We start from the raw sequence: 27217 nt of genomic DNA, 5'->3' as shown, positions 1-27217 counted from the left end.
GTCATTGATCGAGCCCGCAATCCAGGCATGTGCCCCGACCGGGAATCGAACCCCGATCGCCTGGATCCCAGGTCGATGCTCAACCACTGAGCCACGCCCGGCTGGACTATATGCATATATTTTTAAAAATACCATCCAGGGACGTTTTTTCCATTGGAGCTCTCGAAAGGGTAAAATATAGTAGACACTTAACTTTCTTTGCTATTTTTTAACAGGTTGTTCCAAAATAATGCAGGTAGCTGGGGGAAATAAAAAATAAAAATAAAAATAAAGCAGAATTGAAGCCGCTGAGCCGTGCACCGGCTTAACTTAAACATCGGGACACGCTTAGGAAACGCGGCATGTGGATTTTCCGCTCACCGGCCTGGACTTTCCGGGCGGCCTGTTTTGGCTTCTTTATAAAGCCGCTCTGTTCCTAGGGCTCGCAGCCCATGAAAGCTCGCGGAGAGAAACCGGTTCATGTCACGCTATGTAAATATTATGCTTGGCGCATAGGTGGAGTGGCCAGTAAATACGTTTATACTTGAAAACGCCGAGAGGCGGTGACTCGCCCCTACACCGGGCCGGCCTGCTATTATTAACACATAAATGCGCCGAAAACCAAATAAACACAAGTGCCTACAGCCGTTAATGTCACATTTAAATATACCCTTCAAAGATGCCTTTGTGCGAGGCCCAGAGAAATAAACGCAGGCCGGCTCTATATAAAAATTTAAATGACCCCTTCAGAACCGTTTCAGTGGATACAGCAGAACAGGCCGTTTGGTAAAATGTCAAGGCTCCCCCTTGAATTTGCAGAAAGCAGGCTGACGCCGTTCGGAGAGAGGGCCACGGCGGCCACTGGAGACGAGAAGAGATTGTCGTAAGAACACGATTACTTGAAACTTGGGGGGTGGAAAAAAAGGCGGCCTGGTCACGGAAACTGCGCACCTGAGCCAAGTGGGTGGGTCACCTGTAAGACCGTTTCTGTGTTTTTTTTTTTTTACTATTTCCGTAAAAGGCAGCCTCGCCGGGGGTCTCTCAGCCCTGCCTGGACACGGCAGGCCCAGAGAGATAAATAAATACATAGGTGATGGATAAGTAGATAAATGATAGATAGATGATGGATCTACACAGATAGATACAGAGATAAGAGGTAGACAAATAGGTTATCTCCCAAATTTGCTTAGGTCTTCATTAATGTCATCGTTTTCAAAGCAGAGAGAATACACAGCGTCCTGGATCCAGGGAGCAGACGGACAGCTGTCAGGGGACAGAGGGCCGGGGGCCTGGGTAAGGCCAAGGGATTAGCCGAAGAACATGCACGAGGAACCCGTCAACACGGACGAACCGCGGTGGCGAGGGCCAGAGAGAAAGGGAGGGGTAGGGCCGAGAGAGGCTTTATTTGGGGCAATGGGCACAGGATGGGGCGTGAAAATGATGTTTTCCTGGGTTGCACACTCCAACCGGTATGGTTTGGTGAACCAACGTCACCCTCAGAAATGCAATTGGAGCCCGGCCGGGCCTGGCTCAGCGGCTGAGCGTCGACCTGGGATCCAGGCGATCGGGGTTTGATTCCCGGTCGGGGCCCAGGCCCGGGTTGTGGGCTCGATCAATGACTCTCGTCATTGATGTTTCTCTCTCTCCCTCTCCTTTCCTCTCTCTGAAATCAATAAAGATATATATTTAAAAAAAATAAAAAATAAAAATAAATAAAAATAAAAGAAATTCAATGAGAAAAATAAAAGCGGCGACATCTTGAAAGGATACCGGCCGGAGTCCAATGTTCAAAATGACCAACGTAAAAAGCTTAATTTGCATTTCTATGGAAATCTATTCCTTTTCCTACCCCAAGAAATTTTAAGTGTGGGCATAAAATTATACATTATTGTTTGACACCGAGCCTGGACTGCGGACGTTAATTCACTGCGATGGGATTGATCATAAGATGTATAATCCCAGGGACTGTTATTTATTGAGTTATGAAAATACACAAAGACGCTCGCTAGGTCTTTATAGGTATTGGCTCATTTATTTCTCACAGGGGCTCTGCCAAGTAGCTTTTGTTATTGCCACGTGATAGATGTAACTCAGATCTCCTGACAAACTTTCTCGTTAATCTTTAAGGTCAACGATCTTACACAACGTTTATGCAAATATAAACGAGGGCATTTTGATGAGAAACGTTTAAACACCTGAATTCTAAACGAGGGACTGGCTTTAGCAATTTCTATTTAAAACACTCAGGAGTTTATTTATAAGACCGCGTTTCATCGCGCATTTTAAATGATCAAACACTCTCAAGTAAACAAAAACAGCCAGCCTCACGTTTCCCAGGAAACACTCGTAGGTTGATCGGAAAGTTGAAAGAGACGGGAGAAATCAAAAGGGTGACTCAGGATCTCACAGAGGAATGTTAATCAATTTATTTTGTCATCCGTAACGCTAGCGGTAAGATAAATCCTAATTAAAATTCAAGTTGCGTGGGCAGCCTTGTGAAATTAGGAGCTGCCTGAAATTTCTTTTGAAGTTCGAGCTTTCAGGAATAATGCCTTGAAAATAACACAGCGACTCTCTGAATTCTGAACTGTCCTGCTTGCAGGAGAGGATCGTTCGAGCCCAATGTTTTGCATGACCTCTGTAAATTGGTATCTCGTTCCTGCTTCTTCGTGTTAAAATCAGAATGAATCAGCCCCCTACTTTTTCCCAGATAGGGGGTTTAGAGGAATGAAAAGACGAACACAAAGCGAATGGGTCGGGTTAAGGCCAGATTAGATGGGGCTGAAGAGAAAATGAGTGAACTGGAGGAGAGGTCCGAATGCGCTATGGAAAGATTTAAAAAAAAAATCGGAGACGAAAGAAAACTATTAGAAACAGGGAAACGAACGTGAGAATTTCTAAGGTTTGCTTAATCAGAATATTCAGGTAATGAAGGGAGTGGTGCAGGACGTCAGGAGGAGGTAAAACACTAAGACCCGCAGAAGGTAAGAAAAAACACCACTGCAGGAGCTGAGAGGGACTGAAGGATTCTCAGAAGATACATGAAAAGGATACAGTATCTGTTTGTATCAGAGCAGCTCCCAGACACGCCATGTTAAAAGCCCCCCGTGGGACTGAGATGTAAGGAATGGATTGTTTCCGAAGGACAAACTCTTAACCTGACAGCTAAATTCTTTACAGCAACAGTAGCATCCAGAGAGGACAGTTATTTAGTTGACGGTGGAAAGACAATAATAGCAAATTGAAATTCGCGATACCTTCAGGGGGAGGGTATCACGAAGACATTTTCAGACAGGCTAACGGAGGTTTTCAACAGCTCACACGCTCTGAAAAGGGGTTTTAGATCATGATAAGATTTTTTTTTAAATAAATACATTTTTTAAAGATTTTTTTAAATTGATATTTTAGAGAGAGAGGAAGGGAGAGGGGAAGAGAGAGAGGCAGCCTCCATATACAAAGATTTTACTGAACAAAGAACAGAAAGGGACTTCTTTCTCTGGTAAAAAGTCCCAGGTAGAAAGTTGGGGAGGGAGACTCCCAGTTAAATGTTGGAAGCAAGGCCTTTAGAGCCAGATGCAAAAAAAAAAGAAAAAAAAGAAATAGCAAATATTTGTTCCTATTTAGCACCGAAGGCCTTGGTGACTGCAGTGAGATGAGACAAACAAACATGCATAAAAATTAAAAAAGAAGCGTCGGCATTGCTTTGACTCACAGATGGTAGGAATGTGTAGGCAGAGAATTCCAAACAATAGGAGAAAATTTAATAAGGTTGCCTGCAAAAAAAATAAATTAATATTCTGCAAAAACCAAATCTATTCTAAATTCGCACAAGAACAGTAGCAAAATGAAGAACGGAAAAAAGATAAATATTACAACAGCTCTGAAAACATCAATTTCTATGAACCAAATCAATAAAATGTCTACAAGACCTCGATTCAGGAAACTATGAAATGTGACTGGGAGAAAAAAATTAAAAGAATGCTTAAATGCTAAGGAAATACCGTTTTTGTCTTGCTCTGCGGAATATTGATATATATCCAATAAGCCTGAGTTGGCCAAAAGGTTAATTAAATTCTTAATTAAAAATGAGACAGATGTTTGCTTCTATGCCCAAGGGGAGATTCTAAAATTTATCCCAACATGCAAAGCCTCAAAAATAGCAAAGATTCTCTTTAAAATGAGCTAGGAGAGAAAACTTGTTATATCATGTACTGTGAATTATTATAAAATATAATGTTTAGGAAAATGCGGTGTTGACACATGGACAAAGAAACCGGCAGAACGTTAAGGATATGGGATAACGTTTTTGTTCAAAAAATAGTATCGTGATGTTTTACTACCTGCACAGAAAAAGAAATTGTACCCATTTCTCACCCAAAACAAATATATCAGCTCCGTGGGGTTTTTGATGCCCAAAACAAAATAAGAGTTTTGAAAATACTATGGAAAGATACACCCATATCTTTGGGTAGGAAACAAGGCCCTAAGCAAAATTCCAAAGATCTAATCATGTTTTTGGGGGGGTTTGTTTTACTAATAAAGCATCCTGCTTTGTAATTTTTTAAAATGTTGAAAGTATACAGACATCCCCTTTTCTATTCCATTTGCCCCCCTCCACCCTGCTCCCGCCCCCTCCCCAGGCCTTCCCCACACTATCGTCTGTGTCTGTGGGTTATGCACAGATGCATCTAAGCTCTTTGGTTCATCTCTTCCCAGCACCCCCCCCTTCCCTCTGAGATTCCTCCATCTGCTCCATGCTCCTATGTCTCTGGATCAATTTTGTTCATTAGTTAATTTTGTTCATTAGATTCCACATATGAATGAGATCATGAGATATTTGTCTTTCTCTGCCTGGCTTATTTCACTCAGCATAAATACCCTCCAGGGCCCTCCATGCTGCCCCAAAGGATAAGAGATTCGCCTTTTTCACAGCTGCATAGTATTCCACTGCATAGACGTACCACAGGATTTTTATCCGCTCATCTACGGATGGGTATCTGGGCTGCTTCTAGATCTTAGCTATTGTAAATTGCTCTGCTATGAACATAGGGGTGCATATATGCTTTCTGATGGGTGTTTCGGGATTCTTAGGATATATTCCTAGAAGCAGGATCCCTGGGTCAAAAGGCAGTTCCATTTTTAATTTTTTGAGGAACCTCCACACTGTTTCCCATAGCGGCTGCCCCCGTCTGCATTCCCCCCAGCAGTGCACCAGGTCCCCCTCTCCCCACACCCTCGCCAGCACCTGTCGTTTGTTGATTTGTTGATGGAGCCATTCTGACGGGTGTGACGTGACACCTCATTGTGGTCTTAATTTGCGTTTCTCTGATGCTAAGTGACGTGGAGCATCTTTTCATATGTCTATTCTGTTATTATACTTGAATTTTTAATAATTCCAGACCACATTTCTCCGTCGCTCGTCAAATGGAGAGACACGTGAATACATCCTTCGGAAAACAAGCCAAGGATCCTTATGCCCTCGCAGGGATGTCAGGCATCCGTCCGGAAAGATTCCTCGAAAGCGAGATCCGTCTTAGTCATCCCGCACAGCCCCTCGGTCGATGCAAAGACAAGATCAAAGGAAATCAATACAGCTCATCCGATGTCCAGAGGCCACGCGGGATCTCGACGCCTGTACCCGTGGTTCAAGCTGAGAGTCCGATTCTGACGCCTGTGTTTCAACGTCCCTCCCACCTTCGCTTCTCGGCCGCTGACCGAGTTGGATTTCAGTACTTTTCCTCCCTCGCGTGTCACCGAAGTACAGAAAGACGTCCGAGGGAGAGAGAGCTGCGTCGCAGGGCACAGCGGGACTCCCGCAGCTCGGGGACATCACAGAGGAGCATCTGTTGGAAGCCGTGTCCCAGGCAGTCAGGGGTTTTCAAGGGTTTGGGTCCAACGTCCGGGGGCTGGAATCGTGTGCACCTGCCCTGACAGACAGTCGACAGAATCCCGTCTGGTTTTAAAAATAAAAACTGTCTCCCGGCCGGGCGTGGCTCAGCGGTTAACCATCGACCTAGGATCCAGGCGATCGGGGTTCGATTCCCGGTCAGGGCACATGCCCGGGTTGCGGGCTCGATCCATGACTCTCTCATCATGGATGTTTCTCTCTCTCTCTCTCCCTCTCCTTTCCTCTCTCTGAAACCAATAAAGATATATTTAAAAAAACAAAAAAACCACAACTCTATCTGCCCCCTTGTCTAAAAACCATGCCGTAGGCCTAAAATTAATACAAAATAATACCCGATGTCAACCGTAGTTGGAACGTCAACTTTTAAAAAAAATAATTCATTAGAAACGTTTTAAATGCATTGACACTGGAGACCTAATTAGGTGAGAATATTGTTAAAGTGAGTAAACCAGGGTTTATGCAAATAGAAACGTACGTGAGGCAGAACCACAGGAACACACAGATTAGGATCCCGCGGATGGTAAATAAACGATGTCCCGTTAAATCTATATCCTGCTCATAAGAAGCCCGAGAGAAAAATACTGTTGTTACTAGTCCACTTGGCTGCGTGGCCGCTGGGACCGGGTGGAATCGGGGTACGTAACCCCCTAAACAAAGAGGCTCTCGCTCTTGGTTCCTCTTGGTGACCTGGGCTCATGGCTCACGCCTGGCTTCCCGGGGCTACGATCTCGGGAACTTGTTTTTCTCGGGATATTGTAAGAAGCAGCACCCAGCAGGAGTGAGGGCCCACCCACCGTAACCCCCGTGTCCAATATCACCCGGGAGCCTCCAGAGGGAAGGTGGCCCTGTGACACCTTGAGCTCAGACATCGGGTCTCGGGGGCTTGGGGGGTGTGGATTTTCATTGTTTTAAACCACATATTTGTGGCCCTTTGTTATAGCAACTCTAGGAAACCGCTACATGGAGATTTCAGGATCATTCAAGAAACTTCCCAGATATTTATAAACATTTAGGATGGCACTTGGCCAAAAAAATAAAAATTAAAAAAAATAAAAATCTCAATTATTATTTTGCTGTCATAATTGTTTAAAATCCCCAAGGAAAAAGCTGCATCAACACCAAAAATCACGTGCATCCTGCAGGTGCCCCGTTTCGGTTCGTTTCCATAACTCTCAGAATCTAATAAAATACGACCACGTACAGGTGGTGAAATATTTTTTTTTTTAGACCCGAGGTTTCCATTTGCAATCAAAAAGGGAAGCTGCAAACATAAACGGGTCTCCGTCCAGGCTCAGCCGAGGCCTGTCGTCTGGGTTGAACCCCGGGCGGGTGACATCGTCAGAAGGAGGCGTTTCGAGGGAAACAGAACCTCCGGCGTCTGAGAAAAGCGAGTGGCTGCCGGGTGTCGGAAGAGGGAGCAACGTGTTTTACGTGACGTCAGACATTCGTGGGTCCTGACAACCAGGAATTCACGCACACTGCAATATTAATATTAATAATAATAATAATAATAATAATATTTAAGTGAATATATCATTTCCCTGGTGAACGTGCTTTCAATTTGCAATTTGGGGCCTAAAACACTCCACCAGGGAAACATCCGGAAGGCATCTGACTGTCTGGCAAAGGCTCAGAAAATAAGGGCCGTGTGTCAAGGAGCTTAGAGCTGGGTGACGGGAACTGAGGGTGAGCCACGTGAAAAATAAAAATAAAAATAAAAAGCTACACACAGGGGGGTGTGGATTTTGGGGGTACGGAGCCCTGGCTGGGCAGCTCAGTGGTCGGAGCACCGTCCCCACACCCCGAGAGTGCAGGTGAGATCCCAGCTCGGGGCACATAGAGGAATCAACCAATGATGGAGCCACAAGTGGACCAACAAATCCATGTTTCTTTCCCTCCCCTTCTCTCTCTAAAATCCATCAATAAAATTTTTTTAAAATCCTGACAGGTATCGCTCGGTGGTTCGAGCACAGGCCCGCACACTAGAGGGTCTCGGGTTCGATTCCCGATCACGGGCACGTACCTAGGTTGCAGGCTCGATCCCGGGTAAAGATTAAAAAAATATATATATGTATTTTTCATTATTTTTGAGAGAGAGGAAAGGAGAAGACAGAGATAGAAACACCAATGTCAGAAAAATACATCGATCGGCTGCCTCCTGCACGCCCCCTATTGGGGGTCCAGCCCGCAACCCCGGCCGGCGCCCTGACCGGGAATCGAACCGCGATCTCCTAGATGCTCAACCGCTGAGCCACACCGGCCGGTCCACGCCGTGGGTCCCTGGAGAACTGGTGCTATAGCAAAAAATAGCAGCATTTGGGAGCAAAAATAGCTTTAAAAGATGCCTGAGGTATGAAGTCATCGATGAAGCAAAGAGGGAATCCCACGTGAGCTGAACGACAATAAATGTTTGCGCGGATATAAACCCAGCCGGTGGATGCTGCGAACGGCATGCCGGCTGGAGACAGTCCACGAGCAAGAGAGGGAAGAGCCACAAGTCGACAGATTCTACACGTTCCCATCAGTAAGCACCAGAGAGATTTTACTTTTACATTAAAGATGTTTACAACACACACTCAAAAAGAGGCAGATTTCATACGAAACTCCAGTTCTGAACGGACATGCCTTCCTCATGACACATGCCTGTGGCAGAATTAATAAGAAATGTGCTTATAAAAGAGCATCTAGGCCCAGCCGGGGTGGCTCAGTGGTAGAGCGTCGGCCTGGGATCCAGGAGGTCAGGGTTCGATTCCCGGTTGGGGCACAGGCCCGGGTTGGGGTTCAATGCCCAGTCGGGGGCGTGCAGGAGGCAGCCGATCAATGACTCTCATCATTGATGTTTCTCTGTCTCTCTGAAATTAATAAAAACATATTTAAAAATAAAAATAAAAGGGCATCTTGTTTGCAAATAAGTGAGACACCACTTCCATCCTTACACCTCCTCTGGGTATAAATAATCACTTTATAGCTACGATGACACAGCCCAGCTTGCCCGGGACAAGCCCAGGGGATTAATAACAGGTTGAAACAGCCCACGTCTCCCGGACTGGCCGATAAATTACGTGGTCGGTGGCTAACGAGAGTGGGCCCAGCTCTGATGAGAGAAAACACTCATATTTCAGGCAGCAGATGGGAAGATCGTCTCATGTGCTTCACGCGACGAGAGTCATCGGAATTATTTTTTAAATCAAGGGGGTTCGTTTTCGGTGAGGGCATTTCACGCAGAGTAGCCGTTACCTCTGTGTCCCGTGGCAACCGCGTGTCTGAGTCAACAGTGACGCGAACAGGATGTCCAGTGATATTAACTCATAACAAGAGAAATTATAAGGTGCCTGGGAGTACTGGCTGCCACTCAATACCTATGAAATTTCCCAGCTATAAAAGCACCGGGCCTTTATATTAGATAGACAATAGATAATTTCTGTCGCCTTACAAGGGACAGAAAGCCACCACCTGCCCCAGAGATTCAAAAAAATCAGCCTGTTTTCTCAAAGCCACGCCACAGACACGGAAAAGAAGACACTAATTTATTTCTGTTTCATGTTAAAACCTTTATTCTCTCCAAGCTACCACCCATTTTTACCGTAATTCATGTTTTCACCATCTCTTTGGGGTAGGCCCACAGCAGTTACTCTGTTAAAAAAAATACCCGTTTTGCCCGGCCGGCGTGGCTCCGTGGCTGAGCGTCGACCTGTGAACCTAGAGGTCGCCTGTCCGATTCCGGGTCGGGGCACAGGCCCAGGTTGCGGGCTCGATCCCCAGTCGGGGGCGTGCAGGAGGCAGCCGATCAATGACTCTCATCATTGATGTTTCTCTTCCCTTCCTCTCTCTCTAAAAATCAATAAACACATTTTTTTTAAAAAAATACTAACCTCTAACAACATCTTTCCCTTCCTTAAGCAGGAAAACGGCATTTGATGCACATGACTTTTGAAGAAAAAACTCCAACCACATGTCCAGCGTTTTGCTATCGATGGGTGCCCGAAGCGCTAACTGGAATGACCACCAGTATCATGCACCGTTTTTATTTCATTGTTACTTAAATATCCGCCTGCCGGTGGTATAAGAATAATTTTGAGACCCATAAGGGTGATATTGGCAGAAAGCAGGTCGTAAGCGATGGCCAGCGGCTTTCCAGGCGCCAAAGGGCAATTGCAAGATCCGAGATAACGATAAACTGAGTCACATTTTGTTACCTCTCCTGGGGTCTCTGACCGGAGGAGCCGGCCCATTTTGCTCCAGCACATACAAGGGGGTCTGTAATCTCTGAGGCTCCACCCACGGGGGCTCTTTTGCAGAATGGAAACAGATGGGCACAGAGATGCTAAACTGCTTCTTTTATGCCTCGGCCTCTCCCATCTCAGCAGGATTATTTTTTATTTATTTTTTATTATTATTTTTTAATATATATTGATTTCAGAGAGAAGAAAGGAGAGGAAGAGAGAGAGAGAAACATCAATGATGAGAGAGTCATTGATCGAGCCCACAACCCGGGCGTGTGCCCTGACCGGGAATCGAACCCTGATCGCCTGGATCCCAGGTCGACGCTCAACAGCTCAGCTACGCCCTGCCGGGCAGCCGGATTATTTTTAAAATTCCTCATAGCAAAAGGCAAAGTTAACATTTTTTTTTTTTTCCTGAATGAGACAGGTTCTGAAAGCAAGCTTTTTATCGCCCCTTTTTCTTAAAACAAATAACCAAGGCCTGCAAAGCTCCTGCAATTTTAAATTTTCCAATTTTAAAATCCATTGCTTTTCAGAGAGACTGAGACTCACGCGTGCACCCATGCACCCCGACAGTGGCCTAGGATCAGACCCACAACCCAGGCACGTGCCCTGGACTGGAATCAAAGCCCCCCCGAGACCCCTCGGTGTGCAGGCCGGCGCTCTAACCACTGAGCCACACCAGACAGGGCTCCTACCGTACTTTTCAAGATAAGCATTTAATTCACAAAGGAGCCGAATGGATAAGAAATAAGGATGGAGAGCCATTTAATACAGGTTTGGTGTTACGGGGGGCGGAGGGGAGCGGGAATCAATTTCTTTTGAAATGTAACCTTTTAAGGAACATGCACCGGTCGTGCACACAGAAGGGTGTTTTGTTGCTTCACCAAAGCTGGAAGCTGTTCAGTGCTCACTTCTTTTATCCAGAAAACAGCTCTGCAAACCGCCCCCCCCTCAGGATGGTTAGCACAGGGCCCCCTTTGAAAGGGCTCATTGCAGGGGCCCTGAGAGGCTGGCTCCTATCTCCCCGCCTCTTTGTCAGAATGGACCGTTTGTGGAAAATCAAGAAACTCAACCTCGTATTTCAAAGACGCGTGGCCAGAGCCAGTATCCAGAAGCCACCAAAAAATAAAAAATACTCATGGCTACAGGAAATTAAGTACAATTATTCTGCAAAGATCTGGCTCATACGACTCATGAAAAATATAAAGTAAATAGGAAATTGTCCTTACTGTCTTTACAACTCTAAACCTAAAGTTATTTAAAGTGAATATGTTCAATGCAATCTGCAATTAAATGAAATAATGCCCATGGAGGAAAAACAATAAAATCACAAAATAGAAGACTCTCCAATCTAAGACTTTGTTTTCCTGAAAAACCAACAGGGAATTTCGGGTATTTTATCAATGTCTCGAAAAGCACCACAAACATCTGCGGGTGATTTGCGTTTCTAGGTTAGAAATTCATTTCCACAACTCACCCCCTTCTGGTGTCTTTTCTAAGTGAATGTTTTCATAGGTGAAGGCGGGGGGGGGAGCTCAAAATGAAATGAAAATATCAAGCTGAAAATAAAATGTTCTTGGTAATATTTGCCTTTTTGGTGGAAACATGTTCAGCCATATTTCTCATTTAACATAGATCCAATAATGCATCTTATTTCGCTTTGAATATATTACCGTAACCACACTGCGACATACAGATCTCACTCTCGTCACCACATTGTTAAAAATTCAATTAGCTGCATCGCCCCAAATAGTTCTGGCCATGAAAATGAACACTGTAACACAGACGAAGGAATATTTTATTCACAAGCTGTGCAACGCAGCAGGCAAAACCACAGAAGATAAACCTCAAAATACAACCCCCAAATATAGGATGTCCTCCCAAAATGTATGCATACATTTTAAACCATTATAAAGGCCGTGACTATTAAAAACAAAATTTCATTTTCAAAAACTGAGCTGTCAGCTGTTAAAGTGTGTATACATTTGGGGGGGACACCCTGTATCTATCTATCTATCATCTATCTATCTATCATCTATCTATCTATCTATCTATCTATCTATCTATCTATCTATCTATCTATCTATTTTTATTTTTTTTCCCAACAGCCAATTTGAGAAAAACAAAACACCAAAATAATGAATGCCAGCCTGGAATTTCCATGTACTTAACCAATGTCCAACCATTGTTAATCGTAAAATGTCACAAAATCCAAATAAGAGTTACATCCCGTTACTTGCAAGAGCAGCAGCTACGGAATCACACAGTAGGTCTTGGAGGCCCAAACGCAGATAATCCCCTAAAAGATCAGGTGATAGATTTTTCCAACACACCATGAACAACACCTAAACCTAAGCAACCACAAAAGAAAGCTAATATCTGACTGTATCACCTGTTGCCACAGTATCACTCATTATTGAATGTGTTACCATATACATTGTATCATTCCATGGAAGCATTCAAAGGAAGAAACATCTTATCCATTCAGTGAGCACTCAAAGGATTTCCTAGCAATGAGGGTAACAAAGTTGCAATCGGTTCATCCCCGTTGGAAGCATTTAAAGGAAGAAACATCTTATCCATTCAGTGAGCACTCAAAGGATTTCCTAGCAATGAGGGTAACAAAGCTGCAATTCCTAGCAATGAGGGTAACAAAGTTGCAATTCCTAGCAATGAGGGTAACAAAGTTGCAATCGCTTCGTCCCCACAACACTAAAAGCACAATTTGCTCATCACTTCCGGCGCAGGCATCCACGGGACGCAACCACTCACCTAAAATCCCCAGCCGGTAGTTGATTGTGATGACGATGACGTTGCCGTAGCTGGCCAGGATGCTCCCGTCGATGATGTTGCCGGTCCCCTCCATGTAGGACCCGCCGTGGATATACACCATCACCGGCTTCTTGCTGCTCTGGTCGTGGATGTCTGGAGAGAAAGGGAATCGAGGACATGCAGTGAGGAGCCACACTGATGACCTGATGCTACGTAGAGACCAATGGGCACTGGTTACGGTTCCTAGCTCTGACTGGAGTCAGTCACGGGTGTATCGTTTAATGGCATCTGTCGTGATAAGACGGCCGAGGGAAATGATCGCTAGCATTGCATTTTGTACTCGCAGAGATGATATTCTGAGGAGCATACTGACATCTGAATATGTATGCCTAAGCATGTTTCTATATATATATATATCTAAGACACTAAAAAATTAAGGATTTCGCCCTGGCTGGGTGGCTCGGTGGCTCAGTGGGTTGGAGCATCATCTGATGCACCAAAAGGTTGCGGGTTCGATTCCCGGTCAGGGCACATGCCCGGGTTGTGGGTTCGATCCTAAAGTGTGTACACGAGTCAACCTACCGATGTTTCTCTCTCTCTCTTTGTCTCTCTCTGTCTGTCTCTCTCTCTCTCGTCTTTTCTCTAAGATCAGTAAACATATCCTTGGGGGGGGGAAATTAAGGATTTAGACGAAATATGTTATTTCTTCAATAATGCTCAAACCCTAAAACCCGGCTTAAATTGAAGCGGCTCGTGGCATCCATCCCAAAATATAACTTTACCATCTTAGTAAGTGTGAGATCAACATGAAAGTTATGATTTTTGCTCTTCAGTCAAAGGGGGGCTTCATGGTGAGAACACAAGGATGGCAGTGAATCCACAAAGTCTCCATACAGGATCACGACAAAAACGAAACAAAGGCTTAAAAAAGATCCACAGGACAGAAAATGTGCAGAAGCAAAAAGAAAACTGAACGGGAAATGATGTCCAGGCAAATGCTTTTGCTCTAGGGGACTGGCTGTGAGATCCCAACATAGTCAAGTGACAAAAATAAAAGAGATATAACAAAAATGACACAAGATTCCAGCCTCAAGATAAAATTATTAAAATGCTGTATATAGGGTGTCCCCCCCCCAAATGTACACACACCCTTTGACGAATGACAAAAGCCGTGTTTATTAAGATACACTTCATTTTCAAAATTGAGCTCTCAGCTGTCACAGTGCGTAAACATTTTTTGGGAAGGGACACCGTGTATTTTCACAGGGAATATAAGCTCCCATTGTGATTTGCCACCAGCGAGAATTACTTAATAACTAATTTGCTGTTTTATGAAACAGTTATGTGAAGACAATATTTGGCAGTGGTCTGTAACGATAGGAATTTAGGGACCATTTATTTGTCCATTTGTACAGCCTGTTTTTTTGAAAACGGATTGGCACCTAAAATGTTGTGTTAATCACCCCTTCGACTTACATTTCTATTTTAAGAAGTCTGACCTCAATTGTAATTATTCTGCATATATATATATATATATATTTATATATATCCACACATATATATGCACGTGTCTGTGTAAATAACATATCTGATATCAAAAGAAAATCAAATGGTACCTAGGTACATTCAATTTCCCCTTTTTTATCTTGTCTTAATTCATCGAGACACCTTTTTAATATCAGAAAGGAATTTCAAGGAAACGGGCTACACATAAAGTGAATTCTAACGACCGTCTCAAAACGAGCTCACGAGTTGCCATCATAGAGTCAGGAAGGCTCCAGAAACGCACTGGTCACAGTCAGGTACACAAAACAGTGCCAAGATGCCCAGGTGTCCCCAGATAGTTAACCCACAGCTGACGGACGTCTCTTGTTTTCTCACATAAAATTCAAACAGAGAGTAAAAACCCTTTGTTCTTGATTTATGGATCGTAGTCCGTGGAATTTAGGAACAAACCTCTGTTTCTATAAGGCATGGCGTTGGGCGTGGTCCGAGGCTCTACCTGGGCCCCGGTTTGCTGTTTGGTCCTGACTTATTTTATCTCTACGGGCTGCTGGCTACTCCACTTTGGAAGGGGAAAAAGTTGAGATTTTGATGGGCTGCTTTCAGGCGGTTAACCTCTCTCACCTCCCGAGACACGCAGAACTCGAGGGAGTAGTAACCAGATGCCGTGTTCATGCAAAGATTAAAAAAAATTCAGAGGTTAGCGATGATCAATGAAAACGAGGGGCCACTTTAACGGTAATTAAGTTGCATTATGATAATGGAGAGCCAGATCTTAATAACCAATAAGAAACACAGTAAAAATAGGGAGCACAGCAAGACACGAGTTATAGCCCAAGACTGTGAGAAAACTCAGAGGTTTTTTAAAAAATATACTGAAATGTATACACACTTTGAATGATTATAAAGTCACGGTTTATGAACACACAGTTCATTTTCAAAATTTAAAAGAATCTACAGAAATGAATAATTATTTTGGTCAGTGCCTGTTTGCAAACTGACGACCGTTCTGGTCCAGGCCTTGCTGATTCCACAAAGCAATGGAATCGCCAACATCAGGAATCATTTCATGCACTATTTGTATTCCCTCAATGCGTCAACAGTTGCCCGTATACTTTATCTTTTATGTATCCTCATAAAAAAAAGTCTAGTGGGCACTTTAGGATAAATGTCCTTTATTCAAAGCTTAGTCTGGCTTCACCCATTATTTCAAATCCATTAAACCTGAAAAGGACTGAAAATTAAGTGAGTGATCTGCTGCTAAAGTGTGTATACATTTTGGGGGAAAACGCTGTATTTTTGAATAGTTATAAAACTTCAGGCATCTGGGGTTCTTGTGAAAGCACAGGCTGGCTGTGGAATCAGGTGCGGGATGGGATATTTTATACCAACAGAAGTGATCTCTTATAGAGCTATTGGAGATCAGGGCAGCCCATGAATGCAGGTAAAATAACAATCATTTAAATTGCCTTTCTGCTAGACAATCAAAGTTTCCTGGTGGGCCTTCAGCCTTTTATGGTAAATCGGAGCACGTCCATGCATTTTCCTACTCAGACTGGAAAAACATGCTTATCTCTACCCTAGAAACTGTTCACAGTAACCAATTTTAGGCTCTATGTTTCTTTTGTTTTATATTATTTATCCCGCTGAAGGCACAGGATACAATGTATTGGTGGCCACTTTCATGTATCTTCCATCTTTTAAAAAATAATTTAGCCCGGCCAGTGTGGCTCGGTGGTTGAGCATCGACCCATGAACCAGGAGGTCACAGTTCAATTCCCGGTCAGGGCACATGCCGGGGTTGTGGGTTCGATCCCCAGTAGGGGGCGTGCAGGAGGCAGCCGATCAATGATTCTCATCATTGAGGTTTCTATTTTTCTCTCCCTCTCCCTTCCTCTCTCTTTCTAAAATCAATTAAAAAAATATATTTAAAAAAAATCAATTTATTTCAGTTGGATAATTTATCAAGAAACTTTGGATTCTTCAAGAAGAAACTTTCCACAGTAAAGAAACATATTTTGGGGGGTGGGGGGGGGGACATTTATAAAACACCCGTGGTATAAAAAGAAAGATGCATAGAACTAGCTTTTTGGGCTTTTTCAATTCCTGACTGTTCCCTCTTTTTTGGGGGGGTTTTCTTTAAAGATACGAAAGGCATCCCTAAGGAAACATCTTGTTAATACACTTTTTATGTACTTCACTGTGAACCAGAGGAGATTCTCAGAAATGTAGTTTGGAATCACTGTGTTTGAAAAACAAATAAGCAAACACTTTAAAGAGCAGCCCCCTTCCCCCCAAAAAAAGGTTCTATGGAGCTATTTGGCCGAGTTTTGCAGTTCACAGATGGAATTAAGACCCAAGATCCAAAATACGACATGAACTCACAAAATAACATTTGGAGGCAAGAAAAGATAGAATACATGCATAATTTAAAATTTCACGTTCTCTTCTTGTGACCAAGCCAAAAAAAGAAAATGTAAAAATAAGAATTAAAAAAAAAAAAAAAAAGTGGAACTGAATTCTGTTTTTCACCTCGTATGTAGAAACGATGCTTATATGTCTTCTTACAGATAATGGACGGGCAGTCATTACACAGTCATTGGGATTAAAAAATGACAGTGGCTTCCAAGCAAGAAGAAAATAAAGAATTCTGCCCAGCACCAAAGTGTACTCATTTCAGGTAAAGAGAGAAAAAAGAGATTGAAATGGAAAAAAAAAAAAAAGAGAAAAAGAAAAAAAGAGAGAGAGATATAAAATCATGCATCAAGATCGAGCTTTGAAAAAAAAAACAAAACCACAAAAAATACCTTCGTCGTCACCACGCTCATTACTGGTTATATCATCTGCGCTTTTCTTTGTGTTGGCTCCTGGGGTCATATTGAGAAAGAAAAATAAAGGGAAAAAATAATTCAAAAACAGCAGGTTTGTAAAAAATTCAGGACAGAGAGAGACACACCACCCAGTAAAAGAAAAACAAAAAAGTTAAAATCTGTTGTAGTTGGATTTCAAAAAAAATGAAAGCGGGTGATGCAAAATGCATAGAAACATAAAAGATGTCAAGAAAGAGAAATTCAATACGTTATTTGCGAAAAAGATATTAGATACCCTGTGGAAATGCAGTTTGGGGGTTAAAATGAGACTAATGCAAAAAAAAGAGGAAAAAAAAGCTAATGTGAGTTTAAGGAAAAAAAGAAAATTAAATTATTAAAAAAGACATTTCCCACACTCTTAAATGAAAGGCATGTAAAATAGTGAATGTTCCTCTGATTTTAACATTTTATAATCTAGATACATTGTTGAAATGTCAGTGATACATTTGGGTTACAAAATTCCATAATGTACGAAGAACACATTTAAACAGTAAACATGAAACATTTTAATTGAAACATCTTACCATTGGCATTAGTTTCATGGGTAAGAATTTAAAAACACACCATTTCTGGTAAAAATCAGAAATGCCAGTGGTCGATTTAAATCATGATCAAAGAACTAATACATATTGTACTTTACCGTTAAAAAACACTAAGACTTTCGATAAATATTTCTTAAATGAAACACTGTGAATGATGTTTTCTCTGTTTGCAACACTTACGAAGTTATTACTTAATTACGATTTGAATTTGTAAAATAAATAACTGAAGCCACCTACCTTGATCACCTCAAACGGAAGCCACACAGGAATTTCCATGTAGACAAAATGTGGGGAATGAGCCTTAACCACACCAACGACCCTACTACTCTGCATCTGGGACACAGGGCACCCCTTTGGTTTTTTATATTTTGCAAATACAAGAGGCCAACACATTTACTGTCACTTGAATTGCTGGGTTCACTGAGTCCCCTGGCTTCCTTTTACAGACAGACACAGCCCAGCATGCATATCCCAGTTCCCATAATTTGAACTGTCTCCATCAGATATTGAAACCTATTCATGCCCAAGAATTCTACTGCATTTAAATATCTTTTTTTTTAATTCTCACCTGAGGATATTTTTTCCATTGCTTTTCAGAGAGAGTAGAAGTGGGGAGAGAAAGAGAGAGCGAGAGAAACATCGATGTGAGAGAGACACATCAACTGGTTGCCGCCTGCATGTGCCCCAACCCTGGGGGTCGAGCCTACAACCAAGGTACGTGCCCTTGGCTGGAATCGAACCTGGGACCCTTCAATCCTTAGGCCGATGCTCTAACCACTGAGCAAAACTGGCTAGGGAAGCATTTAAATATCTTAAAATTAAAAATTACTCTCCATCACATTTGCTTGACAGTTGTTTGGGTTGTTTTTGTCAGGGTTTATCTGTATAAAACCTACTTCAAAGCCATCTCATGGACTGAGTTTATGGCTAAATGGTGTTAAAAAGCCTAAAAGAGATGTTTTTGTTAGAGAAAGAGCCTACATGGATGATACTATTAAACCATTTATGTTTGAAAACAAGTATTTCTCACTTCTGGGAAAAAAAAAAAATTAAATTCATTCACAGAAGATTTTCTTTTCAAGTTTCTATAGAAATAGGTCACCCACTGCCCTGGCTGGTGTGGCTCAGTTTGTTGGGCACCATCCCTTGCACTGAAAGGTCACCCGTTCGATTCCCAGTCAGGGCACATGCCAGCATCTTGGGCTCCATCCACAATGAGGGGCGGGCAGGAGGCAGCCGATTGATGTTTCTCTCTCTTATCAAAGATTCTCTCTCTCTCCCTTCCTCTGTCTCTAAAAATTATAAAAAATGATCTTTAAAAAATAAAAGAAATAGGGCACCTCATTAAAAAACAAATGATAGTAGAGAAATTAAAGGTGTAGCCAAAAGACCTGGATGGGGACAGAGAATGTGTTTTGTGAATAAACCTGATTCTCACCAAGAAAAGTGTTGTGTGTTTTTTTTCCCCTCTCTCCTGGAAAATGAGCAGTCGACATTAAGAAACAGGGTCTTCCACTCAGACCCCATACTAGAGATTTACCTTCCCCATGATCCCGTCCTGATAGTCCAGTCTCCTTCTAAACTATCTTTCTATACAATTCCTTTCTCTTCCACACGGCAGCGAGAAGCACAGAAGCATGACCACTGGCCTGGCTCACATCAAACAAAGTCCACCCTCAGGGTCCAGCGTGAAGTAAATGCCATTATTGCAAGGGAGGGGGAAAAGTCCTGTCTCTTTCTTTGCGGTGGCCATCCACAATTTATGAGAAGCACCCGGTAATTAAACCCCAAGATCCTTGGCTCCTCTGATTCAAACAGCCCCTCTGTTCAAACTGCAGACAAGATTAGCTACTCTCAAGGCTACATTGTTGCATCCCCTCCTCCCTGCTGTTTTCACAACTCTCAAGGCTACATTGTTGCATCCCCCCTCCTCCCTGCTGTTTTTACAACTCTCAAGGCTACATTGTTACATCCCCCCCTCCTCCCTGCTGTTTTCACAACTCAGGGATAATTCGCACCAAGGAGCCTCTACTTAGTAGAAAGTTCCCTTCCCCCCTCCCCTGCAAAAAGCCTCTTTTACATTCCTCATAACTTTGGTTCTAAGCTTGTTTTACAGGCCTGGGGGAAAATACTGATAGGACACCTCCCTAGGACATCTGCGGGACTGTCACCTGGAAAGGAAATAAACTGTAACTTTTCAAGGCAGCCCCTGGTATCTGCTCAACTTCAACACACAACCCAAACCCCTCCCTTCCTTGTCACTTAGCAACAGCCTCTGCTTAAAAGTAAAAGCTGCCCTTTATTCCCTGCCCTGTAATGACTGGCAACACACTGGCCTTTCCTGTCTTGGAAAGTTAAATAAACTTCCTCTCTGCAACTCTTCTTTTAGTTGTGAATTCTTCCATAGCCCACGCGCCTGACCAAGCCCTAACAATTATCTTTCCCAAGACACAGCTCTCAAGGGCTTCAGCCTCACGGTCAGTGCATGAAATCTGAGTCATCTGAAATACTTCTGGAGGCAGGATGAGAGGCAGTGCTCAGGGAAAGGTCCCCAGAGAATGGAGAAAGATGTCCTCAAGATTTGCAATGCCTTTACAATTTTCAAGACATCGTTGAACCCCTGTCTAAGTAGCAATCCAGGCTAATTGTTATTAAATCCCTTTGTGATTTTTGAGAGCTTTACAGAGGCATGATTTACATATCATAAAACCAACTCATCAAGCTACACAATTCCAGGGCTCAATCATCTACTTTCTGTCTCTTCACAGATTTGTCATTTCTGAGCATTCCGTATAAATAAATTCATATACTGTGTAGTGGTCTGTGTCTGGCTTCTTTCACTCAGCAGAATGTTTTCAAAGTCTATCTTTGCTGTGGTGTGTACCAAGACTTCATCTCTCTATTTTTAAAAAATACATTTTTATTGATTTTTTAGAGAGAGAGAAACAGAAACACCAATGATGAGGGAGAGTCATGAATAGGCTACCTCCTGCACACCCCCTGCTGGGGATCAAACACACAACCTGGGCATGTGTCCTGACCGGGAATCGAACCCTGACCTCCTGGTCTATAGATCAAAGCTCAATCACTGAGCCACACCAGCCAGGCAAGACTTTATCTAATACTATACTCTATGGACAGACCATCTTTTGTTCATCCATTCATCTGTTGATGGTCCCTTTTAATTTTTTTAATTTTTGGTTTTGCATCTTTTGTATTATTTCCAGTCGGTGGCTATCATGAATAGTGCTGCTACAAACATTAGTGTCCAATTATTTGAAATGGACGTATATTTTCATTTCTCTTAGACTGAAACCTGGGAATGGAATCAACAATGTATATGGCTAATTTTTGTGTAATATTTTAAGAAACCAGCAGACTGTTTTCTAAATGAGCTATATCGTTGCACATTCCCACCAGCTGCATATAAGCGTTCCAGTTTCTCCATCCCTTTGCCAGGATTTGTTATCTTTTTCATTATAGCCATCCTACTGGCTGTGAAATGGTGCATCATCCTGCACCATTTAGCTAATGACTAGAGATGGAGGACATCTTCTCATGTATTATATTCTTTATCTACTCAAATACTATGCCCATTTTTTAAAACTGGATTCTTTGTTTCTTATCATTGCCTTATAAGAGTTTCTCATATATTTTTTTAAATTTATTGACTTGAGAGAGAGATTTGTTGCATCCCACACGCTCCCCGGGATCAAGCCTGTAACTGAGGTATGTGCCCTTGTCCGGAATCGAACCTGGGGCCCTTCAGTCTGCAGCTGACGTTCTAAGCGCTGAGGAAAACCAGGTAGCACCCATTGGTTCATTCTTCTATGTGCCCTGACCTCGGATTGAACCCGTAACCTAGGCGTATTGGGACAACGCTCTAAGCAGCTGAGCTACCCAGCCAGGGCTCCTTATATTTTTTAGATACAAGTGTTTGAGCAGAAATATAACTCACAAGTCTTTTCTCGCAGCCCCTGGCTCCTCTTTTGGTTTCCTCAATGCTGTCTTCTGAGGGACATGCATTCTTGATTTTGACGAGATCTAACTTGTCCATTGTTTTTCTATAAAACATGTACTTCTGAAGTCATATCTAAGAAGTCCTTCCCAAAACCCTGAAGATAGCTCCTTATGTGTTTTCTTTCTAAATGTTGAAGACTTGACTTTTTATATTTACATCTTTCATGGATACTGAGTAAATTTTGGTGTAGGAACTAAGGGGTGACCTTCATCTCGCTGCCTCTGAACATCCAGTTGATTCAGACACATTCATGGAAAACTCTCTTCTTTCCCCACTGAATTATTTGAACAACCTGCAGAAAGAGACAATTTTCTATGCATCTATGTATCTATGAGTTTGTTTCTGTTTTGTTTGTTCATTTACTTGGCTTTTCAGATTCCACATAGAAGTGACTTTATTAAAAAGTACATTATTGGAACTTATAGAATATTTACGGGGATGTAAAATACAGCACATGGAATATAGTCAATAATATTGTAATAAGTACGTACGGTGTCAGATGGGTGCTAAACTTATGGGGTGATTGCTTTGTAAGGTATATAAATGTCCAATCACTATGTTATGCGCCTGAAACTAATATAATATTGTATGTCAACTATAGTTGAAAAAAAATATCGCCCTGGCCGGTTTGGCTCAGTGGTTAGAGGGTGGGCCCGGGGACTGAAGGGTCTCGGGTTCGATTCCGGCCAAGGGCACGTACCTCGGTTGAAGGCTTAATGCCCACCCGGGGCCTCCTACAAGCCCCCTACTAGGGATCAAGCCCACAACCCGGGCCAGTGCCCTGACTGGGAATTGAACCCAGGACCCTCCAGTGCATTGGACCACCCCCAACCAACTGAGCCACACTGGCCAGGGCGATACCTACTATCTTAATAAAACTTCATAGTACCTTTCAAAATAGGGAAGCTGAAGTGTTCCAACGTTCTCTGCTTTTTTAAGAGAGTTTATTTCTGGAACTTCTGCGTTTCCAGGCAAATTTTCAGATGAGCTTGTCCACGGAAGCTAAACCCCCTGCTGAGGTTTTTACAGAAATTATTTGCCAAGGCACGATTTTAAATTAATTTTGCATAGTGCAGCCTGACCCAGAAACATAATGAGATACCTCCTTCAATGTTCTATGTATATTTAATTTGTTACCCTTTTGTTGTTTTTCAAGACTCTTGCAGTATTTGTCCTGGCAAATAAAACCATTTAAAGGGCCTAAAACACAGCCGGCTTGAGGGGATAATTTAGTTGCACTTATGAACTACGTAAATATCGGTATTCGAGGAAACGGGGGATTAGATTGTTCTGGAATGTACTCCACGGCGAACCCCAAAAAGGCATTTCGAACTTCAGACTGAGGTCACCTGCTTCCCCCTGAGGTCTACGCCTTCCCTGCAAAATGCCAGAATAACATTCTTTTGCTTCTAATAATTAGCATCTCCTTCAGACCTCCGTGGGGCAGTGGTCTTAAATATTAAAGGGAAGACTTGAGTAACTTCAAACAAAAGTACAGTCGTGCCATTATTAAAATTTAAGTGTGGTTTTATAAATAAAATATCTCCATGCCCCACGTCCTGAAGGATGCCCATTACTTTTTTATACCTGCTCTTCCGAGGTTGCCTGTTAGTGCTTCATCTGCCTGGTTTTCAAAAGTCCGCCGTTTGCATCATGAACGGAACAGGAGATACTTTGTAGAGAACTCAGAAAGGTAATTTTGTATCTGCCGTTCTCAATACGTATTAAGTTTGTTGCCAGTTATATATACAAGGTGTGGTAAAAGTAGGTTAATAGTTGCGAGTATTTGAAACATAGTTTATTCTTGTATTATGATTGATTAATTATTGTACTATTGTTATTTATTTTTGTATTTTTTTAACCTTCACCCGAGGGCACGTTTATTGATATTTTAGAGAAAGTGGAAGGGGGTGGGTGGGGAGAGAAACATCCATTGGTTGCCTCCCAGACCCACCCTGACTGGGGGTCGAACAGGGGACCTAGGTTTGTGCCCTGACCAGGACTTGAACCCACAACCTTTGGTGTCCAGGACGAAGCTCCAACCAACTGAGGCCCCTGCCGGTATTATTTTCCATAAGAGCAACTGTAAATCTATTTTTTCCCCACCCTGTATACATGGAAATTATTAGAGTCATCGATTAGCATTATGGAGTCACAGTATTCAGGCAAGAATAAAAGCAGATTATAGGCCACAGAAAGCTTTACAATGATTGCTCTTAATAGGAGCTATCCTATTAAATATGTATTTACCCATTCACACTTTTTATTTTCTATCGCTGGAGGGGGGAAATCCCAAGTTCGACTTAGCTGTTATCTTAATTACAAGAAGGGCGTGTCTAAGAGAAACATTACTTTCGATAGGGAGGATGCCTAACGGCTGGCGGGGGAAATAAATGTTCCCTCAACCGTCGCCGATGCTCGAGTGATGGATTCGTTTGTCCCTGAGCCTGGAGGAGCAGCTCCGTCATCTTCTAGTCCAATCGATACCGGGAGGGTCTGATAATATCTCTGGTTTATTCCAGCAGTGAGACAGGTGGGACCCCCACACCCCACTGTCCATGCCTCCCGCGTGAGCTTATTTCCCCTCCGTAGCTCCTTTCTTTTACAAACATGCATTGATGCTTTATTTTTTTTTAATGTTTTTTATTTTTATTTTTAGAGAGGGTGGAACGGAGAGAGAGATAGAAACATCGATGACGAGAGAGGCATTGATCGGCTGCCTCCTGCACGCCCCCGACTGGGGATGGAGCCCCAAACCCAGGCAGGTGCCCTGACCGGGCATCGAACGGGCGACCTCTCAGTGCCCGGGATGACGCTCGACCAACTGAGCCACACTGGCCGGGCCATGCATTGGCGCTTTATAAATACGCCCGACCCGGCTTGGCAAGAAGATGAACCTGAGGATGACACGGCCGCCCTGAGGGAGGTCAGGTCATAATCGGAGACAGACTTGGATAGGAGGATTTAGGCAAGGACAGAAAACGCGCTCCTTCGGGGCCCGCCCCGGGGCTTGCGGGTAGAGGCGAGGACCCAATATTGCTCGTGAGGACGGGGCGGGTGGGGGTAAACCTGCAGGCTCAGAGGGTGAGCGGCGACCTGGCACAAGGACTGTTTGCGGAGCTGAAGGATTTCGACGAAACCCCTAATAAGTTTCTCGGCCCCGTGAGCGTTTGGGACCAGAGGCCGCATTCATCTCACGGCCGGTGGGGCAGAAACGGAGCAAATGATGAATGTTTTTTCATTTCTGTGCGTAACTAGCCGGGGCCCCATTGTCACGATGGGGAGAGAAAACTCTGTTCTCATTTATTTCTCTTGTTCACGGACTTGCTTTGAAGATCTGTGCCGCACAGGATTTTTTTTATTATTATTATTGCTTTCAATGATCGTCGACATTGATGTTATTTTATATTCGTTTCAGACGTACAGCATAGGGATTGGACATTTATATAATTTATGAAACGATCTCCTCGATAACTCCACCTGGCACCGTCTATAGTTATTATAATATTCGGGACTATTTTGTAACCCCCCACGAATCCTCAATTTTTTCACTTTTTTTTTTTTTTACCCAGCCCCTCGAACGACCCAGCAATTCTGCTTCTGGGTATTTATTCAAAAACACCGAAAATGGCCATTCCAGCAGATATAGGCACCGCCGCGTGCGCAGGACCCACGTGTTCGGGCCAACCTTGAAAGCTGGTCTCGCTCCCACGTCTCCGTTTAAATTCGTGGCCACGAATCCGCCCGCAGGTTTAACCAGGGGGTCATATCTTATTTCCCGAACGTAGGGGGACCCTAAAAAAATGTACGCGCTTTAACAGCCGAGCACTCACGTAATGTTCACCCCTTTTCAGGTTTAACGGATTTGAAATAACGGGGGAAGCCCAGGCTAGGCTTTGAACAGAGAAAATCTACCCTAAAGTGTCCACTCGACTTTTTTTTTTATGGGGACACATAAAAGATAACGTTTACGGCACAAAACCGGCCACAGCTGACGCACTGAAGACGCACAGATATTGCACGAAATGATTCCTGGTGTTGGGGGTGCCACTGCTTTGGGGTATCCGCGGGGCCTGGGCCGGAACGGTCGTCCGTTGGAAAACAAGGATTGATAAAAATATATATATTCATTTCTGTCGATTCTTTTCAATGTTGAAACCGAACCGCATGCGAATAAACACTGACTTTATCGTCATTCAAAGCGCGTCTACATTTTTTGGGGGGGGGGACGCCCTATATTTTCTGGCTGCACAGACATCTAACACTTCAATGCGTACACTTTGATTTTCCAGATTTGGATTTTTATGAGCCACTGTCCCCCCCCCCCCCAGTCTGCATCCTTACAAAGCCTCCGACGTCTCAGGTTCCCGGGAGGTGCCGGGTTCGAGTCTGCCCAGGCCCGGTCGTCGCCGTTTCCCCGGCATCGCCGCAGGTCGGCAAGAAAGGCGGACACCCGGGAAGGGGGGTTTAGAGGGTCAGGCGGCCGGCCTGTCCGTCCCTGTTTCTCAAACGTTCTGGGCCCAACTGTCCCCCGGTTTCCGGGAAAGACGCCGCGACGTGTTTTCCGGGGGCCACTGTGTTGCGGGAAATACCTTCGCAATGCGTCGCGTCAGTAAAAGCTGATCCCAACGTACAATCTCTGGAAATTGAGCTTTGGCGTTCAAAAAAATATATATATATTCTTTCTAAAAGCACTAGCTACAAAAAGCAAAAATTGAATATTTAACGGATACCCTATATGTTGTGTTTTTTTTTAATCGTGTAAAAATATTTAAGGATCCAGGTCCTCCTCAGAAACAGCCCATACGAAGCGTCTTGAATCACATGAGAGGGGTCCCTTCGGTGACCGTGTGACTGCAGACGCTTCGCTCCGGACACGTAGGATGCTTTTATTTTTACCGAAATGCAGAATGAAGGAAAACTCGGACCAGAAATGCCTCCTGGCTGTAGATCGATGAGTCAATTGCACAAAAATTCAGTTTCCGCAGTTGATCAGACGAAGCCTGCGGGTCTTTCTTCCCTTGACCCAGGCAGGTGAGGGCCTGTCGGGGCGATTTGGATAAATTCTATGCGTGGCCTTTTCTGCAGAAGCGTCTTGGGTTGAGCGCGTTTATTGCAAACGGGCGCGGGCGTTGAGAAACTATTTTCCACCCCATGCGCTCAGAGCCCGAAAGCACAGATCCCCAAATGCCGTCTCCACCTCTCCAATATCTTCTTTCATCAAAATTCTGAATTTATCCATTTTTCCCTTTCACTCCCACGTGCATATAAAATATATAAAAATAAAATTAAAGTGAGAGGCCACCTGCCGGCCCTGACGCGGGCACAGGTGTGCTTTGGGAAACGTTTCCGTTTAAAGAACGAAGGCACGGGGGCCGTTTATATCACGCGGTTCT

General features: G+C 43.5%; 1 protein-coding gene across 4 annotated transcripts in view; it reads right to left on the bottom strand.

The window, feature by feature from the left end:
• Window positions 1-27217, bottom strand: part of NLGN4X (neuroligin 4 X-linked) — a 134645-nt gene that overhangs the window by 34607 nt on the left and 72821 nt on the right. For 2 of the 4 annotated variants that reach the window (XM_087829542.1, XM_087829543.1), the window contains exon 5: window positions 12886-13038. The exons of 1 other annotated variant lie outside the window; for it this stretch is intronic. In XM_087829542.1, the coding sequence (XP_087685668.1) occupies window positions 12886-13038 (153 nt within the window). Of the gene's footprint in view, window positions 1-12885; window positions 13039-17195; window positions 17256-27217 lie in introns of all 4 variants that reach the window. One more of the 4 variants, XM_087829545.1, reaches the window with a different exon arrangement.

The sequence above is a fragment of the Miniopterus natalensis genome, chromosome X (genome assembly GCF_054644295.1).
Source record: "Miniopterus natalensis isolate mMinNat1 chromosome X, mMinNat1.hap1, whole genome shotgun sequence".
NCBI classification, from domain to species: Eukaryota; Metazoa; Chordata; class Mammalia; order Chiroptera; family Miniopteridae; genus Miniopterus; species Miniopterus natalensis.
The sequence above is the reverse complement of the archived record's forward strand: the minus strand, read 5'-3'. Positions and strand labels throughout refer to the sequence as shown.